The following is a 20,962-nucleotide window of genomic DNA, read 5'->3' as shown; positions in this document are numbered from 1 at the left end:
TTTCCAGTGATAAATGGAGTGTTCAGAACCATTAGCTCAAAGATTGTCTAAGCTACTTCTATCTGTACTATTATTTCTACAGAGGAATTTGTAATAACTTTGAGACTGCAACTGGCACTGGACTAAACAATAAACTTGTTATGAAAGTTTTGAGGTTAAGGTTCAGTGTATAGACCCAATTTGCCTTTGCAAACATACATCTTAACTCATTCACTGCCATTGACGTCTATAGCCGTCAATTGCAGTGCATGAGTCAATGGGTTTAACTCATTCACTGCCAATGGCTGGCAGTGAATGAGTTAAGTAAACACTGAAAAGTAAAAAAAAAAAAGAAAAAAGAAAGAAAGGGAAAACTCTCCAAAGAATTACCGTCAAGGGGGCTCAAAGTGCTGCAGGGCTGAACAGGCGTTTTGACATTGTGGGGTCCAGTCTGAGGAAGTTATTGAAAATTTTAAAAGTGAAAGCCCAAAGGAAAACTTAAATGGTTCTCAGCCTGGCTTTGTGAGCCAATTATAATTAATCTGAGCTATTTCATCCGATAATTGGATAATGTGCTGTTTGCTGAGCTTTTTGGACTTCATGCAACATAAAATCCAAAACTATTTTACGTGATTAAAGGCTAGAGCTATGTCACTGGACATTCAGTATTCAATAAACACATTATCCACTGCATAAGATAAATAGAGCCAGGTGTTAGACTAGCCAATGTGAAGATGTTGATCTTGTTCAAATCTCTGTATTGGCAGAAGGCAAAAAAGTAACCAGTATGTTACTTTTCTTTGATTAATAACTTTCAGATAAAACCGTACAACCATATAGTTTATATACTTTTTTGTTGTTTTGATGTTTATAATGAATTCTTTTCTGTTTCCTATTTCTTAAACACTTTTCATTACTGGTGTTTTCATTTTATTCACTACTTTATTTTATTCTGTGTTTTATTCATGGATATTCAAGCATTACGCAATTCCACATTCTTTTGACCTTAATGCCCTTTATTCTTTGTCTTTTTCAAATAAACTGCCATAAAACTTTAACTTTGACCTTAAGTCAAGTTAAGTCTATGCTATTATTCCGTGTAGTGTCTCAGAGGGACATTAGCCTATGTTTAATTCCATTTCTTTAAGGCTAATTGTTACATTCAACCCACATGACTCAGTGCAGTGTGCCGTGAGCTACCATGACAAATAGGGGAGGAATGCTTGTGCTTGACCAAACATTTTAGAGGAAGATCATGGTAAATTATCATTTTCATCTAGCACATACTAATTTAGTGACCGTAAGCTACCTTTTTGCTCTGTTACTGCTGTTGGGGTGAGTAAGATTTGCTCTAGTAAAGCTTTGTTGAGCCGTGAGACCAGCAGTAACTGTGCTCATGAGTTGTTCTTTTCTGATAAAAAAAGGTTACTATGAAAGCATAAAAGCTTCTTTCCCTCCCAGTACCCTTCACTTGTAGTAATCGGCAACCTGGAAAAGAACCAAAGCTAAAAGGCAAAAGGTAATGTGGCTCCAGAGGTTAAGTGGAACATTCCACTCTAGTCTCTTTGAAATGGGGGATCTGCCATGACTCATCAGCGAAAAAATCGATTGAAAGCATGTGCAGTGGTGGAATATAACGAAATACATTTACACAGGCAATGTATTAATCACAGTTTTAAGGTAACTGCACCTATACTTGTACTTCACTAAAAGCTAAATTGAAGAGTTCTCACTTGGCTACATTAAAAAAAAACAAAAAACTAAATACACTCAGCTACTTCATTAGGCACACCGCTTCCACTGCTTATTAATGCAAATATCTAATTAGCCAGTCACATATCTAATTAGCCAGTCACATGGTGGCAACTCAATCCATCTAGGCATGTGGGTTATGCTCAAGATGACCTGGTAAAGTTCAAACTAAGCATTAAAATAGGAAAGAAAGGTGATTTTAGTGACTCTGTATATGGCATGATTATTGTCTCAGATAGGCTGGCCTAAATATTTCAGAAACTGATGATTTTCACACACAACCACTTCTAGGATTTGCAGAGAATGGTCCAAAGAAGAGAAAATATCCAGCGAGTAGCAGTTCTCTGGGTGAAATGCCAGAGAGCATCATGGCCAGGCTGCTTCAAGCTGATCAGAAGGAGACACTAACTCAAATATCCACTTGTTACAGCCAAAATATGCAGAACAGCATCTCTGAAAGCACAACACATCAACCGTTCAAGCAGATGAGCTACAATAGCAGAAGACCGCACCAGGTCCAACTACTTAACCAAGGCTGCAATTTGCATGGGCTCACCAAAATTGAAAAAGGTTGCCTGGTGTGATGAATCTTGATTTCTGCGGTGACATCCAGATAGTAGGGTCAGAATTGGGCATAAAAAACACAAAAACAAGGATCTATACTGTCTTTTATCAATAGCTCAGAGTACTGGCGGTTGTAATGTGTGAAACATATTTTCATGACACATTTTAGGTCCCTCAGTATCAACTGAGCATCATTTAAACCCCACATCCTAGAGCACAGGTGTCGAACTCCAGGCCTTGAGGGCCGGCATCCTGCAGGTTTTAGATGTGTCCTTGATCCAACACAGCTGATTTAAATAGGTAAATTGCCTCCTCAACATGTCTTGAAGTTCTCCAGAGGCCTGGTAATAAACTAATCATTTGATTCAGGTGTGTTGACCCAGGGTGAGATCTAAAACCTGCAGGACACAGGCACGCAAGGCCTGGAGTTCGACATCCCTGTGACCTAGAGTATTGTTGCAGACCACGTTTATCCCTTTATGACTATAGTGTCCCCATCCTCTGATGGCTGTCTCCAGTTAGACAATGCTACATGTCAGAAAACTCAAAGTATGACAGTAAGTTCACTGTACTCAAACAGCCTTCACAGTCAAATTCAATAGATAACCTTGGGTAGAACAGCAGATTTGTACCATAGAAGTTTAGGCCACAAATTCTCTGCAACTGTGTGGTGCTATCATATCAACATGGACCAAAATCTCCGAGGAATGTCTCTAGCACTTTGCTGAATCTATGCCATAAAAGATTAAGGCAGTTCTGAAGGAACTGAACTAAAGGAGTCCAACTCTGTATTAGCAAGGTGCAGCTAATAAAGTGTAAAGTGTATATATATTCACTGCAAACATCACAGTAAGTTCAATGAAAAAGTCAGCTCAAAGGTCCATCTGAAGCACCTTACCTTCTTTTATCTTGTAATATACATACTTTTTGATGCTGGTGGTGAGATGAACAGCACCACATGAAACGGAATTACAGCTCAAAAGAAATCCCAAAGGGGCAGATGGGGTCATGAAATAGCAGTACATAACTGAACTATTTATTGGAGGGAAAATGCGCAGTACTTTCATGCGGCATAGTTTCCTTTGGAGTGTGGAGCAGATTTACCTCCATAACAGCATCTCTGAAACCAGTAGGGTGCATGACGCAACACAAGCAGCGTGTTAGAATTGCAAATATGTATATGCTGTGGAGGCTAACTAAAACAGCTGAAATGTGTGCGAGGCAAAAAGCAAAAGCCTGTTTAGCTGGGCGTCCTCGGGTGCGCTGGTTCTTTGCTTAAAAAGTCAGAAGCTTCCCTATCAGTTTTGACTGGCATCATGTGTTCTCAGCCACCACCAAAATAGCTCAGGATTCAACACTTAGGAGCGCCTCTAAATACTTACCAAAATGCTCTTGCCGAGCAGCCTACCTACAAATCCGTGTAGCTGTCATTGTTGAAGCTTATTCAAATTTGATTCATAAATTATTCATGTTCAAACTAAACTGCTTCTTATCCCCATTTTCTAGCCCTCACTATTGACTGAAACTGTGACAAAACTTCAATCATTCTTTCAAATGCCGGCTATAATCTGACACAGATTTCTCTAATAAATGAAGTAGCCAATGCCCAAATGCATATTGCAATATTTATGTGGGTGCAATATGAGACCTAGTTACATTGCTTTTTGTCTGCCCAATTCTGCTCCCAAATATCCAGAGGAGAAAAGTCACTTGCGAAAAGCCAGATTTTAATTCAACTTTGTCTGCTTTTCACTCCAGAAATCTTGGCAGAGGATACAGAAGGCAATGGGCCTTGATGCTGATTGAGAGAGAGAGAGAGAGAGAGAGAGAGAGAAAGAGAGAGAGGAGCTAGTAAATTTTTTATTGGGGTCTGAGACTGGCTATGGAAAAAGTCTGTTCCTGTTGGCTTCAGGGAAACCTGGGAGGCAAAAAGAGGGAAGATGAGTATACACTTTCCCCATTCAATTGGCCACATACTGCTCTGTAATTTCTCCCCCAAACACAGGCGTGCGCATGCACACAAAAACACACGGTGATGTGGATGCTAGCTATATAAGTAAATATCAGTTTGCCATTCGTCTGGACACCAGGAGGGAGAACTTCTCCTGGTCTCAGAATCTTTGCAAAGTTTTTTGTTGTTGTAGTTGTTCTTTGTATCTTGTCTACAAAATGCCCTTCAATAGAAACAACAAGTGGGAATTCTACCTTTAATGGGAATCACCAAATGGGAATTTGGGGTTTTATTTTTCCCATAGCTGGTTACATTAAACAGTCACTAAATTCTGCATCAAAAAAATGAGTATATATAATACCATAAGCATGTTTGGACCCATTATTTTGTGCTATCTAGTATATGAAAATGCTACACTCAGTATGCTCAAATAATTTAAATCAGGAAATAGATGATCACAGACTAAGTAAACAAGTATAAATATTTCACCACGGATGTCTTTAAGTCAACATCCCCCAAAGTAAAGAGGTTTGACCCAGTTTTACTGTGCTGCATTAAGACCTTAATTATGGAAATATGATTAATTAGTTAACAGTATAACTACATTACAAAAAATCTTATAAGTAGATTCATGCAAAGTTTTGTTTTGCAAAGATTTGCACAATTATAGACTAAAATTAGTCTATTAATTGTGTTTTTCATTATTCAATTGAATGAATCATAAACAATTTTAACAAAAAAGATATTGTTTAAGTGATTTATTGGGAAAAACATGTTTAGACTGCAAAATATGAATTTCTTGTTGGCATTTTTTGTGAATTGTATATTAGTTAATTTGAATAGTAAAAGTTAGTTATAGAAAACAAACAAATGCACTAAGAATTGTGATATTGTTTAGATTACTCAATTAAAAATGTAACATTTTCCGTGTGTGTGTGTAGGCAGATGTGATAGACCTAAACTTGGACTTTCTTCGCCAAAATCAGCACTTATTTTCTCTTCAGAATAGCTTCATGAGCTTATTATGTAACAGATGTTCATAAAGTCTAAAAACTGGAAACTGTGCACTTTAGGAAAGTGCAGCTTACTGTCCAAGTATCAGTGATAATGAATGAGCAAATGCTTGCAGTGTAACTTCAGGCATAGTGACAGTGATCCAAACCGTGCGCTCCTTTGCGGTACCCAGCAGAAGACTTTAACTTAAGCCAACAACATGTCACTCAGTATTCAGTGCACGGGCCAGAAAGAGGACACCCAGTTTTCACTGAGCAATATGCTTCATGTCTTCTTTTGGCTGTGACCTTTCAGTGGCTCCTGGTGCTCAAGAAAGATGAATGTTGGAATGGCCAAAGCATTTCCAGACAGTTTATATCAAGCGAGCTTCTGATGAACCGATTAAATGCTTCAGTCCTGGGACATTTCAACAGCCCTTCACTTTTCCCACCTAGGTACAACACCTTGCCTCTATCAGGTGAATGACTTCCATCCAGGCTGGGTTCATTAAAAAGACTTGCGCTTTATTAATGATGAATTCCCCATAGAAAATCAATATACTTTTTTGTTCTGGACAGTTTTTGTCCTTATTAGCTCATCTCCACTGCTGAGTAATGATGATGATCTCCGGAGGGGTTGTGAGCGGGACAAGAACGATCATGCCACAATGATTTAATCTCAGTAACTGCTAAAGTGAAAGTCACACTACAGGATTATTGGAGCAGCCTCCAAGTGTCTCTGTGTATTTTTCAGGCACTGGTGTGAGCCTTTCACACCCGTGGAAAACAGGCTAGGAAAACAGACATAAAAATTATTTTATGGTTACACAATATATATCCTAAGAATGAACCCTGGCAGTGACAGAACCTGCAGAGAACAGCGGCTAACACTGAAATGTCATTTTCAAACTATAATATTTTGGAACACGGGCAAAGATGTCCACCTTAAGCTACAGTTACAGTGCTGGTCTACCTTGATGGACTTAACTTAGCTATGGTCAAAAACATATTAGGAATATATTTAAATGCTGGGGCAAAGGGATGCTTAAAGCAGACCACTGCCTACCAATTATTACATAACACCAAAACAAAGAGTCACACAGTGAAGGGTTATGGCTTGGGGTCGGGTGACAGCAGCATATGATTCATGGCTTGCTGTGCCCTTTTGTCTTGTCCTCCTTGTGGTGGGACCATCCACTGCTCTTAGCCAATGTTATTTTCCAGCCTTCAGAACTTGGGCTCTGTCTGTTTCAAGTATACTGGCAATGTCATTTCTTATGTCTTGTTCTTTCCTCAGTGTAGGAATAAAGAAAGAATATGGCACATGTCACAACAGAAGATTTCCCCTTTTCTTTATTGTTTTGATGTCGGAAACAGCAAATAGTATCAGCGTTACATCTGACTTATCTGCAAAGGTTTCCTACAAGGAAGAGTGAATTATCTCTGGCTGTTCTTACATCACAAGGTAATTATTAGAACAGTATTTGGTGTTTGAGGTAATACTATCTGTTCAGACAGAGAGAAAGAAACAAGTAGAAGTGCCTTCAGCATACCACAATGACCTTTGACATTATACTATGACCAAGTAATTGCCTCTATTTTTGACTGTGGGTTCATGCATGTATTTTATGCTCAATACACTCAATGCAAACACAACAGAAGGGGCTCAATCATGAACTAGAGTATATTCCAAAGGCAAACAAGCAGCATGCACTATGGCCACAACATTATTATTTTACAGAGAGACCATTACAATCATGGAAACTTAGATTTTATGGAAATATTTGAATGCATCTGTGAACATCTCTTTTCCTTTGCCTCGTGGCAAGTCGAAGATGTTAAACATATACATAGTCGCTGCACCAGAATGAGACTATTTCTTCAGGAAGATGCTTTGTTTAACACAAAATCAACACGAGAGGTTTGAAGCTTCTAAAAAGTCAAAGAGCTGCTCACACCAGGTTTGTGGCACAAGTGGTCTCTACACTTGGCACAGGCTGTGTCCTTTAAATCTACAAGCAAATATATTACAATAGCAAAAAAGAAAAAAGAAAAAAAAAGCTGTGCATATATTGACCAATATTACATCTTTCAGTACTTATATGGACAGAATTGTGTAAACAATGATTATACAGGAAAGTGTAACCCATGTTTAAATGTAGGAATTTACTTAGTTTGGCTGGGTTCAAACAATTCTGTAAGATAGAAATGTGTGACTAGATTAGAACTTTTCCAGACACGGCGATGTTTCTAAATAATCCTACAGTGATTTATCGAGAGGGATCAAAAGAAAGCCTCTCATTGTCTCTTTGTCCGCATCCCTGTCGTCCATAAATGGGGAGCAGGCACAGATGGGGATATCCCTCTACTTGTCATGCCTTTCATGGAGAAGCTGTTGTCAATGGGGCAGTGGGCTACCAAATATGGAGAAGGGGTCGCACTGGTTGGCCCCTTCTCGTGGACACTGTCAGAGTATAAACTGGCGGGGCATGACATTTCAGCACCCCTGGTTTACACACTCAAGAGTCGGCCTCTGGTGCTGATCTGGTGAGTACTCACAGCTGATCAAACGGGAGTGAAAAAATGACAAACACTGGATTTATTACACTAGGATCGATCCAGGACTTTAATGCAAACGGCAATGACCTCCATCTTTTACTTACAAGAATCATTATCTAAATTAAACCGATCATTTCATCAAAAGCGACATGTGGATCATCAACTTCTTTTGTGGATTACAACTGATGCAAAGTCCTAACAACGCTTTTACGCTACACAGCGCTAGTGTTAGTGACTTAAACATCTGAATAAACAACTCTCAAATTCGTGAAATAAGTAGTTTGTTATGTGATGTATTACATAAAACTAATTTAGTATTATCCATAACCAGGCTTCAGGATCCACCAAAAACGATCTTATGTGTGCTGTTTGCGCTGAACCTATAAAGAGAAGGGAACCTCTTTAATCCCCCAATCAAAAAACAAACAAACAAACAAAACAACAACAACAAAAAACCCCACAACAAAACAAAAAGAACAGGACAACTGTTATCGGAACTAATTGTGCTCGTGCGCGCATCCGCCTGTCTGTTGCAGACCTGCCGCCATGTGTGACGACGAGGAGACTACAGCCCTGGTGTGTGATAACGGTTCTGGACTGGTGAAGGCGGGTTTCGCCGGAGATGACGCACCACGAGCGGTGTTCCCTTCCATTGTTGGTCGCCCACGTCACCAGGTAATTTAAACTGTTCATAAACACAACAGTGGCACTGTAGAGACGTGTATGCATGATTTATACTTAATCAAAAATAATCTAAGGCTTTGCAAGGATAAGCAGAGTTGTGCGTAATTACGCACGCATCTATTGTTTACACTGGAGGAAACCCACCAGCCATGTTTTGTTCTAATCATCAGTAAATCCTTCACTACATCACTTCACCGATTCCTGATGTTTTCAGGGCGTCATGGTTGGTATGGGCCAGAAGGACTCCTACGTCGGGGACGAGGCCCAGAGCAAAAGAGGAATCCTGACACTAAAGTACCCCATCGAACACGGCATCATCACCAACTGGGACGACATGGAGAAAATCTGGCACCACAGCTTTTACAACGAGCTGCGCGTGGCCCCAGAGGAGCACCCCACTCTATTGACAGAAGCCCCCCTCAACCCAAAGGCCAACAGAGAAAAGATGACACAGATCATGTTTGAGACTTTCAATGTCCCCGCAATGTATGTGGCCATCCAGGCAGTGCTGTCCTTGTACGCTTCTGGGCGTACCACAGGTATGACACAGACCTCCGACAGGTGCTGTGCAGCATTTGAGTAGATTAAAAAAAGGTACATTAAATGTTTACATATTCTCTGTTGGCTCTAGGTATTGTCCTTGACTCCGGTGATGGTGTGACCCACAATGTCCCCATCTATGAAGGGTACGCTCTTCCCCACGCCATCATGCGCTTAGACTTGGCCGGCCGTGACCTCACAGATTACCTCATGAAGATCCTGACGGAGCGTGGTTATTCTTTTGTCACAACCGGTGAGTGTAAAGCGTTAGTCACAAATTTCAAACACGGGCGACCTGTAAAGCACTAAAACATCACTCAAACATCATTTACTTTTACTTTACTTTTATTTTGTTTTATTTCAACAATCAACACGGGTATAAAGATACAAAGAATTATTATAACACGGTATCAGACGAGAGATTTATCTTGTGTCCAAAGTACATTTTTTCTGACTACAACGCGCCTGTCTATCTCCGTCAGCTGAACGCGAGATTGTTCGTGACATCAAGGAGAAGCTGTGCTACGTCGCTCTGGACTTTGAAAATGAGATGGCCACCGCCGCCTCATCCTCTTCTCTAGAAAAGAGCTACGAGTTGCCCGACGGCCAGGTCATCACCATCGGCAATGAGCGTTTCCGCTGCCCGGAAACCCTCTTCCAACCCTCATTCATTGGTGCGTAAAAGCGAACACAACATCTAAGCACTAATTTAATTGCAGTGACACTGTTGAAATGTCGCGCTGAATTAACTGTAAGTCCCTGCAATAGTCATTCACGTATAGTCTGACCTTCACTGCAATGTACTGACTGTTAAACTCACTTTCTTCTGGTGTAAGGAACGTTTCGATCAGCTCAATTCCTTCCATTGCTGGAACTTGTTACAATATTAATGTGAACCAATCGTGAAGCAGGAGGGGTAGCTGTCAGTCAAAGAATCAGTCTGGGTTTTAATATGGCTCTCAATATTTAATGCTTGCTTATAACTGTTAATTATTCCTTAGGCCTATTCATAGAATACTACCCCACATTTGTACATGAATTGTTTTCTAAGCATATACACGTCTATTTCTCACATTTTTGACTAACTATGGCAACCAAGTGGAGCTTCAGATATATCCATCACCGATTTACCACCTTATTACCGTTAAATGCATATCAGTTGTCTAAAGCAGTGCCTTCCACTTCACATTGACCTTAGCTCCGCAAACATCAGCTGTTGGCGGAGCTGTCCCTTTCAGCACCTGTTGTGGCAGCTGACCGCGCTGTCAGATGTGTACTTTGCTGCACGAGGTAAAAACCCACTCACTTGTTCTGTGTGTTTGCCAAGGAATGGAATCCGCTGGCATTCACGAAACCACATACAACAGCATCATGAAGTGCGACATTGACATCCGTAAAGACCTGTACGCTAACAACGTTATGTCCGGCGGCACCACCATGTATCCGGGTATCGCTGACCGCATGCAGAAGGAAATCACAGCTCTCGCCCCCAGCACCATGAAGATTAAGGTAACTTAACACACTGTTGAATAACACATTTATTTGTAATTTTCCCAAGTTGACAAACGTGCTTGTGTTTAGATCATCGCCCCCCCTGAGAGGAAATACTCTGTGTGGATCGGCGGCTCCATCCTCGCCTCGCTGTCCACCTTCCAGCAGATGTGGATCAGCAAGCAGGAGTACGACGAGGCTGGACCCTCCATTGTCCACAGGAAGTGCTTCTAAGAGTCCACCTGCCCACCTCCGCATTGCACTCACCCTTTATTACCTCACCCTTTATTACAGCCGAAGTTACGACTAAAAGCAGCAATTCGCGCGTTGCTGTTAATGTTTTTTGTTTACACAAGTGCAATTTTATGTGAAGATGTACAAGTTTATTAATAAACAAACAGCCTGCCCAGCCCCTTTCTTTCCTTCTCTCTTAAGCGCCAAAGCTTTGCCCTTTCATCACGTGACGGATGAGTAAAGGTTATTAAAGATTTGAATTAGAAAAGATTACAGTGAGCGGAGAGGATAAGCCACCTCATGAGAAATTAACCTAGCAAAGTTTCATTTAGTGAAAACGCCACCGTCACGTGACCAGAAAACCACGTCTCCGAGGTTAAGAAATGCAGATATATGGGGACACAAAGTGTTTGAAACCAGCTATAATTTTAATATAAAGAGGTCTGTGTAATAAAGCTCCTATATATGTATATGTATATATACATATACATTTTTTTTTTTTTGGGGGGGGGGGGCGCTTTGACTTAACATGTTCTATAAACCACACAATAGTCTAATATTAGCACGAGTACACAGTGCCGTGCCATAGGTTGAAGCCTCGGAGCGTTATACAGGGCGGGGTCACATATTTTGCTTCTATTTTTAAACTTCCACACAAACAGAGAGAGGCAGGCAGACAGGCAGGCTGCCTTGTAAAGCGATTAGCAGCTCGGATGGTACTTTCACTCTGTCACTGTATCCAGAGCATCATCTTTGCCCGAGGTGGAAACAACAGCTACCAACCGGGCAAAGATGACGGCGACATGGGGAGGAATCCTCCGGGTATGTAAAGCTGTCTGCTCCAAGAAAGAAATACTGCCTCCACTTAGCCCATAAAGCTGCATTCGCTTTGTGTTTCAGATATAACCTAGAACCGCAGATAAAACAATAGATTTTGTTAAAACTGATGCAATGTGAAACACTAGGTAGACGCAGCCTGCCTGTAAGTGTGTTTATCTATAAACTAAAACAAAAAAACAAAAAACAAAAACAAAAAAATCCCAGAAAAGTCCCCTTGACCTTGTTCTCAGAACACGGTGCCCCCACAAGCACTGTCCAGAAAATATAGATGTTGCTGTATGTGGCTGCACGTGCAGTTTTGTACCTCAATTTGTTAAGTAACAATACAGTGTACCGGTTTGATTCAAGCAAGCTATGCAAAAATGTATAAACCTTTGATTCTAGCACTCTGGACACCCTAGTCTACAGCAGAGTCCACTGGACGGTGCACGTTATGTCCCAAACTAAGTACCTGGAAATCAGAAACCCTGATACTTCTGGCTGCTCTCCACCGACCTGTCTGCACGTACGTGACGCGTGGGAGGGAGGGGGAAGACTACTTAAAGGCGGATTAACGCTGGCAAGACATTAAATCCAACCTCCCTCCATCCAGACGCAGCGCGCAGCCCATCAAACTGATCTGAAGATCGAAAATAGGAGGGCTTATAGTAATCAGCCCTTCAGACTCTCATGACAAGGAAAAGTGTGGCAACGTTGTGGGAGCGCTCGGCACACACAGCAGGACTGGCGCTGCGCGCTCAGCGCATAACCAACCAGATAGCGCGCAGAGAGAAAGAGAGAGACGAGGACGGTAGCAGCATCCCGTGACGGATGCATTTTTTTTTTAGCTAAAATTGAGCCTTGTGGAGACTGACAACAGCAATAGACAGAAAGAAGCCGGACGGGAAATAAAACCCTTTCTTTTTGGAGGGATTTGAACACAGTGCCGTTGCGCTCTCGTCTCCTCCGGATGCTCAGAAATGGGGGAATGGACTATACTAGAGAGGCTCCTGGAGGCTGCTGTCCAGCAGCACTCTACTATGATTGGAAGGTAAGATGACCAACAAAAACCAAGATCAACCGAAGAAACGCAGCAGCCTCCAGGATCGTCTTTAGCATGGTTCCCAGTCCCCCGTTTCTGTCTTTTACCTCCAGGATCTTCTGTAGCATGGTGCCCAGTCTTCGTGTCTGTGTTGTGGATTTTTCTGTCTTGTTCCACAGATATCCTTTTTTTGTCGTCGTCGTCCTCCTCCTCCTAAGCGAGACAGCTGAGTAGATCAGTTAACAGCTGTCTCTTCAGAACCTGGGATGGTGCTGCAAAGTTGAAAGCCTAAACTAAAATCCATGTGTCGTTTCATGTGTTCATTCATCCATTTATCCATTTGATGTTTGGTGGTGAGTTTGAGTGGTGGTTGTGCACTCATGGGTGGCAGACAAAGATTGAACGAGAGTCGGCGTTATCACCTCCTTCCATTAACAAAGCACACACAGGTACAGTAACGGCAACACCGATTCCTACATGTCATTCCCATTAAATCATAAAACACACGCTCTATATACAGACGTGACATTATCCATGAGAGAATAACGCTGTTAGAAGCACATAACACGTCAAAGAGCGTCCTGTTTCAGCACTGGACAGCTCCCTACACCAACACGCCAGATTTTGACTCCAAGCGCATCAGCCACCGAGGCAGCGCACAACTGAACCACGCTTACAGTAACCGTACATATTTACACGTATTTTCACATTGTTGTTTGCTTGCTTTTTAGGATCCTACTAACAGTGGTGGTCATCTTCCGGATTCTAATCGTAGCGATAGTTGGAGAGACTGTCTATGATGACGAGCAGACCATGTTTGTTTGTAACACCTTGCAACCGGGTTGCAACCAGGCATGCTACGACAAGGCATTCCCCATTTCACACATTAGATATTGGGTTTTTCAAATCATCATGGTGTGCACTCCGAGCCTTTGTTTTATCACATACTCGGTGCATCAGTCGGCCAAGCAGAAGGAGCGGCGCTACTCAACAGTCTATCTGACACTAGATAAGGATCAAGATTCGCTGAAACGAGACGAGAGCAAAAAGATAAAGAACACCATTGTTAATGGAGTACTTCAGAACACAGAGAACTCCACCAAAGAAGCCGAGCCAGACTGTTTAGAAGTCAAAGAGATCCCCAATTCGGCCATGAGAACTACAAAGTCCAAAATGAGGAGGCAAGAGGGCATCTCCAGGTTTTACATCATCCAGGTGGTTTTCAGAAACGCGCTGGAAATAGGCTTTTTGGTGGGTCAGTATTTCTTGTATGGATTCAACGTCCCCTCGGTGTATGAATGTGATCGCTACCCCTGCATAAAAGATGTCGAGTGCTACGTCTCCAGACCCACGGAGAAGACGGTGTTCCTGGTCTTCATGTTCGCTGTCAGTGGGTTTTGTGTGGTGTTGAACCTGGCAGAACTCAATCACTTGGGCTGGCGGAAAATCAAAACGGCCGTGCGAGGCGTGCAGGCTCGGCGAAAGTCCATTTATGAAATCAGAAATAAGGACTTGCCAAGGATGAGTGTGCCTAATTTTGGCCGCACTCAATCCAGTGACTCAGCTTATGTGTAACACACGTGGAAAAAAACATGTAAAAAACAAAAAACAAAAACCATGATGGACATGATGGACAGCTGTGCACGCCGAATTCGTGTCATGACTTAAAGAGTGGGCAATTTTTTTTTAATTTGTTGGTCTTTGACAGACTTCATGGCAAGCGTGGATTACACGTTTGTTTACTTATTTATTCTTGCACTGATGCAACTTTTTAGTAACGTTTATACTCTGTAGGATGGTAAACGGAGACCATGTTAACGTGTTCACATATTTACTCTGGGGCTGTTCTGCTGTACTTGAAGAGAGTAAATGCAAAAATAATTGCACTAAGAGGTGAACACTTGAGAGCCTGACCTTATCCAAATGTGCTACTGACCTGACGGTGTTTTTAAGACATTTTCTTTCCACCTGTTTTGTTTTTGGCACCAACCTAATTAAATGGCACCATACAAAGGAAAAAAAAATCAACCACCCAGATTTATATATAAATATAGATATATAAATCCTTACTGACTATGGTTCAGCGTAGATAAAACACATCAGCTTACTTCATGTTTTTTTGTTGCCTGTGTTGCACCACTGACCTTAACACATGTATCCATTCCACTGCTTAATAGCTAACTTGCAAAACAGTATCTGGTGAATTTGCTGCAAAACGCTAACGTCTGTGATTTCCTTAATTTATGACACACCAAAGCGCCCACTGCTTTTATTTGTGAAGTGTTTTCTTGCTTTTGTGTAATCAAGTGCCATACTTGTATATAGACATAATATATATATATATAGATATGTATACATATGAATATATAAATATATAATAATCATCATGAAAGCCGATTCCCTGCTTGGATTATGCTAAATACCGCCTAATTTCTTATTTGCTTTAAATGTATTTGTTGTGATTTAAACGAAAAAGAAAAGAGATATAAAATTTTATCTGTTTTATTTTGCAAATGACTGGAAGAAGAAATGAAGTGCTACTCTTTTTTTATATACAAGAAATGTCTCTCCCCAAACCGAGCTGATAAAAACTGAAAAATAGCACAAAATTGAAATTTTTATCAAAGAACGGGCAATAGAAATCTGCTCTGGTGCTACAGTTTTTCATAGAATGGTTTTAAAATGTAACCGAAACAGATCAGAAAAAAACTAACATCTTTTTTTTTCTGTGGAAAATAAAAGTGGGATTAATGTACACCAGAAATGTGTGAGGTGCAGTACTTTGTGTCCGCTGCTGGAGCTTGTTTGGAGCTGACCTATCACACAGATATCCAGTGGAAGTTTTGCCTTGGTGCAGTGAAGAATTAAGCCACACCCACTTAGTTAAAAAAAAAGGAGGAAAAAAAGGAAAAGAAAAACCTACCGCAGGACACACCTTGTGCAGGATCTCACCAATCTGCAATGTGTTGCAACACTGATGCTGCTTCCACGAGGCGCATCAATACTTATGCTACATAAAGAAGTGGCCTGGGGGAACTTTTAGTCTATATGACATGCATCAAATCAGACACTGGCCTCAGCTCTGACAGAGTGTTTGGGTGATATATTACTGAGCAAACTGTTGTGAGAATTTACTTGTAATATGCAGGGATGAGAAAAGCTGATCATTATTCTGAATGCTGAAAGAGCTGCCCTTTCTCTGCTCATCCCTTCTCCTCTTATTTAAGGAAAGCAAGCAGCCTGAGCTGAGGGGAGCCTTTGTGTGCATCTTCTGAAGGTCAGAGTGAAAACAAAGATGGGAAAGGGGGTGGGGGGTGGGCACATACAGTTACAGACGAATTTTTGCAGCTCACCGTTGCAGGTGATCTGGGAAAAGGCTGGTCCCTTCTCATCTAGGATGACTCTGCAAAGCTGGGTGTAATCAAAGAGGAAGGGCAGCCACACATCCATCTCCATCTCAGCAGGGACTAAAGATTTCTTTCTAAGTCCTGAAGTAAAAAAAATGAAAAAAAGAGAAGAAATGAAAAGAAACAAGAGCTGTTTGCCACTTTAACTCAGCGCAGTGCAGTTTACAGCTGTGTGCATTTGTCTCGCTCTCTTTTTTTGCATTTAATTTTGCCACAAAAAAAAAAATCAAATCAAATGAAAAGTTAAAGTATAAAAAAATATGTTAAAGTATCTCCAGAAACAAACAAAGGAATGGGATGCTATTGTTTTAATTTCTTGCAATACTTTACCTGGTTTCAAAATCTAGCCATAGAGCAAAATTATTGGGGTATGTTGGAATGCAATTACGCATGCTGTTTTGCATTTACATCATATGAATGTTGCAGGTCTCAGCGGAGATTACGTTGCGCATGTGTTGTCTGCATTTTTGTGGTCATGGCAGCCAGGCTACCAGTCACATAGAGAGTGTTTGCCCGGTGATCTGACAAATGCACATGACATATATCTTGTGGGAGATTAAACATCTGAGACAATATAGGTGCACTGCATATGGAGACCAAGTAATCTCAAGGATATATGCATTTATCTGCTGGCCTCAGCCACCCCGACAACTGCAGTAGAACAAAATAAGGGCATATGCGAGCTATTTTTAAAACTCTAAGTCAAAACACTGTGGGAACACCTCTAATTTCATGTGATTGCAGATGCACAGGTTGAAGGCAGGGGTTTTTAGAGTCCCATTTCCCCCTTTAATGTGAGTCACAGACAAAGAATCACCCTTATATTAAAGGGAAGGTCTTCTCCCTAGGCTGTATACTGTGGGAGAGGAAGGCTCTCATCTCATAAACAAAGGGATTTATTATGAGCATTGTGGGCCTCTTCATCATAACTCTGCCACCTTGCTTCTTGATAAAAATAAACCATGTGCTGCACATGCACAGATATCAGAGATGTAAGATATTCTTTAATAACCTGCAGATTTTGATAAATGTGGTGAAAACATTAAAAAAAAAAATCAATAAAGACTATAAGAATCTCCACTTCAGAAACATCTGCTTTTTAATGTAGCTGGGAGAATTATTTTTGCATTTATATTTCACATTAATGTATCATACCACAGAAAAAAGAAAAAAAATCATTCTTATAGTAAATGTTTATTTTTTTTAATATAAGGACTCTAAGATTTAAATCTTGGGACTCATATTGTGATTTGTTCAGAAAAGCAATATAACTAATTAATTCAAATGTTAATAATTATGTTGCACAAGGACAATATGAATCTTACCACAACACACAGTCTCATGAGACACAATTCACACAAAATATAATTATCTACTGTTTAAATAAAACCACACGCACAAAGAAAAAACTAAGCATAATGTAACAAACACCACACAGGGCATACATATTACAGTGATACTAAGAAATACATGCAGGTAATAAAAATACTAATGAGGTTTTATTTAATTATGAAGTTATTTTAATGTTAACAGGAATTCTGCTCCAGTTAACAGACACGCATGCTTTTATCGTTATTCAGTGTACAACAAGTGCACAAGACATGAAATTTGGCACACTTGGCTCAACAGAAGATGAAATATACACACATAAAACTATTTTAAATGTATCAAAATACAAAGCAGCAAAAATACTGTAACAATGGTAAAAAGCGACCTGTGGAATTACAGAAAGAAAAATAGTATGAATGTAATATTTTAGAGTACAGCAGTCTGATGTGATTCTGTTGCTACTATACTGTACGTATGGCATCATAATAATGTATGTGTTTGTAATTCAGAAATATTTTATATTATACACAGCAACAGGTTTGCAGAAGCAAGTATAGTACTTATATTTTAGCGACAGTGTGGCTCCAAGCCTAGGTCTGAAATTAGTTTGTGGTTCAGTGAGCTGATCTACTGATCTATGTTGTCCTGGTTTCGCTTTCTCTTGAGAAGAACCAAAATAGTAATTTTCCTGGTTAGGAATTGGGAATGTGTTATATTCTGACCAGAGTGTGTTTGCAAGCCCAGGCTTGCAGGCACAAGTGATGAAGCCAAAGCTAAAGCCGAGGCTTGATATATAAGAGCTTCATCTAAGATGCAATTAATAACAAATGCTGTTTATTTGAAATAACAAAAGACAACACTGTGTTGCTCTGGAACCTAAACACAGATTGTCCATACATAGAGAATATAAAATGCTAACATTTTCTGTGCTGGAAGAAGCATGTGAAATCTTTAGCTATGAAATAAAAAAGTCACTGAGGTTAGAGACACAATAACTGAAAAAACCCCTCAAATAACTGAATTTGAAGTTCATAATACACATCTTCTAATGTCAAGAACCGTTGTTCTGAATAAAGCTGGAAACAGTAAAAAAGTCATTTTCATCAGCCCACATCTACACATAAAAGACGACATAGCTTCCTTTATATAGTATTTCTATTAGTGCTAATTATATATTAGTACTTTAATACCTAGCATTAAATGCCAATAAATAAATAAAACAAGGCACAGCTACAGAAGGAACCATTTGTTTAGTTAACACTTGTTCATGAGTCTACTGTATTCAATTCAATTCAACTCAACTCAATTTATACAGCTCGAAATCATAACAACAGTCACCTCAAGGCTCTTTATGTTGTAAGATAGACCCTGCATTGATGCATAGAAAGAAAAACACAAAAATCATAAGATTGTTCCCACTGTTGCTCTTTGTCGACAACCGGTTGGGTTGAGTAAGTTACTGTCAGTAAGTTATTGAGAAGGAATGTAGCCAAATGAAAGACACCACAGTGGAAGGATTGCAAACAGCACCGTTACACTGCCATTACCTGCTGTGGAGTGATGAAAGTAAAGGAAATACCACTGCATCGGCTTGAATGGCTGTTATCAAGAGGGAATAGAATGACCAAATATATCAGGAGTAATGCAGGATATTTTCTGCAATAAACTGTCTAAAATTCACCCCGTGCTCTTTGTGTATAGCTGTTGGTTTGATGAAAATTGGTTCACATTTTATTGCCAAAAACAAAAACTTTAGAAACACTATATGGTGTCTATTTGTTTGTGGGTTTGTCTTTTGTAAAACTTAAAATGATCTTTTTTAAGATCCTAGAAATACATTTCTGAGAAGAGGAAGAACCCGCTCGTCTGTGTTTTTCCTGCAACGCGACTTAAGCCGCGTGGCCTTTGAAATCCAGAACTTTCACCTGAGAGTAAATCCTGCAATCCTTTTGCCCCAAAACAAGCACATCCTCCCAATTTCCCCTCTTTTACCAATCTGAAAAGAGAAGGCTGGCTCCAGGGAAGTGCTGCTTTAATTCTGCCTTTTGCACAGATTACAGCATGAAAGGTGGAGAGCAAACAGAAGAAAAACAGTGAATGTGGGTCTTTTTGATCCACTCAGCCAGAAGCAATAAAATTAGCCCGGTTACGGTAGCACATATGCATGGTATAGCATGGTATGGGCAGATATGGCAGACGCTGACACAAAACACACTGGATGTTCACGTTCATGTGGAGGAGGACACTGGAAAGCATTAGCAGAGTGTGACCAACTTTGTAACTTTCTGTCTGCCGGAGGAGGGAAGGCATCCACTTTGTTCTGGCTGTAAAGTAGGTTTCTCTGTCTCTTCATCCTCACCAATTGATTTTAAAGCTGCTAAAAGAAGCAGAAAAACAAACTTTTCATTCACTAAGCCTATGGTCGCTTTATCTTTAAAAATCACCAATATAATGAAATCTTCACGGTACAAGGACTAAAGGACAGAGAACATCTGACAGAGTCTGGTTTGAGGGATTTGGCTGGCTGGTTTGGTTGTAGGTTAGGTCGTATTGACCCATACAGAAGGATTTGGTTGAAAACAAGCACTGGCACTGAAAAAATATACCTGACAGACCTGAGAACAGATTAATTTCTCATCCATTTTTTAATGTGACCCGAGGATTAGGAACATTAGCGGATTATACTCACATTTGTCAACCAGAGGTTCACAGTGGGACAGCCAGCAACTGGGTAAGGACACAATGCACCTGAACCCAAAATCTGATGGATTCCTATTGTTCAGGTAGGCCAGGGGAAGATGGAGTCAGCCAGGATAAGACTATTAGAACTTTAAAAAAAGACCAGGTAACTTTACTCATTACATTTTAATTCTTTTTTTTTATATCGTAACAATTTTCTGTGGTGAAGATCTAACAGGTCTAAGCCCTAATCTTTGTAATACCACCTTTTTTTTTTTGCCATACTGCACCAAGTTCCCCTAGTAAAGTATATGTTATTAATGCAAATCAGATGGGACCAGGCCGCACTGCAACAATAAACAAAAGCTAAATAATTTCTTGCTTGTGACATTTCAAATTTCCCTCCTGAGGTGACAATTCATTCTCGCATCTACAGCCTGTTCCAACTTTCTACACCCACTTGCCTCCTCTGCATTCCCTAATAGCTTGTACTACACACAGCCCATCGACCCTGAGAAATGTTTAGGTTCTGCACCATTACACAGCCAATAAAAATCAGTGGCTGGCAAGCCTTAATCGGACACAGAGCTGTTCACCGGCCAATTGAACTTGTACTGATATAGGAGGTACAGAATAGCAGTGTGCAAGAGGGAGGAGACAGAGGCAGAGGTGTAGAGATATTAATTTACTACTACCCACACTGAAATGCAGTCACATAAAGAGAAGGCTATGAATCACTACAGAGGCACACAGGGACAGAAGATAACATCCATCTGGTAAGATTTGTGGGCGCAGAATAAAAGGACTACCTTCTAACTTGTCTGCTTGGGAGCCAGATGAGTGGGAAGCTGCTGCTATCAAAAATAAATAACTTTCTTTTAAAAGAGCATTTGTGTTGTGAGATGCAAATGCAGAATAAGAAAAACAAAGAAATTATACA

The 20,962-nt window shown here is 40.4% G+C and overlaps 2 protein-coding genes across 2 annotated transcripts; both read left to right on the top strand.

Annotated features, from left to right (window-relative positions):
- Positions 1-7,701: 7,701 nt before the first annotated feature.
- On the top strand, positions 7,702-10,924 carry LOC102213611 (actin alpha cardiac muscle 1). The gene is made up of 7 exons (XM_005723771.1): positions 7,702-7,785; positions 8,334-8,472; positions 8,696-9,020; positions 9,113-9,274; positions 9,504-9,695; positions 10,349-10,530; positions 10,603-10,924. Exons 2-7 carry the CDS (start codon positions 8,344-8,346, stop codon positions 10,744-10,746), a joined length of 1,134 nt encoding a protein of 377 aa, XP_005723828.1. The 5' UTR covers positions 7,702-7,785; positions 8,334-8,343; the 3' UTR covers positions 10,747-10,924.
- A 1,245-nt stretch (positions 10,925-12,169) lies between these two features.
- On the top strand, positions 12,170-15,083 carry gjd2b (gap junction protein delta 2b). Its single transcript, XM_005723770.1, has 2 exons — positions 12,170-12,616; positions 13,339-15,083. The coding sequence occupies exons 1-2, from the start codon at positions 12,546-12,548 to the stop codon at positions 14,180-14,182; spliced, it is 915 nt and encodes a 304-aa protein (XP_005723827.1). The 5' UTR covers positions 12,170-12,545; the 3' UTR covers positions 14,183-15,083.
- The last annotated feature ends 5,879 nt before the right edge of the window (positions 15,084-20,962 follow it).

Source organism: Pundamilia nyererei, unplaced genomic scaffold, assembly GCF_000239375.1.
Source record: "Pundamilia nyererei isolate P.nyererei 1_Seehausen unplaced genomic scaffold, PunNye1.0 scaffold00010, whole genome shotgun sequence".
Classification (NCBI taxonomy): domain Eukaryota; kingdom Metazoa; phylum Chordata; class Actinopteri; order Cichliformes; family Cichlidae; genus Pundamilia; species Pundamilia nyererei.
Note: the sequence above shows the minus strand (reverse complement) of the source record. Positions and strands in the feature narration are given on the sequence as shown.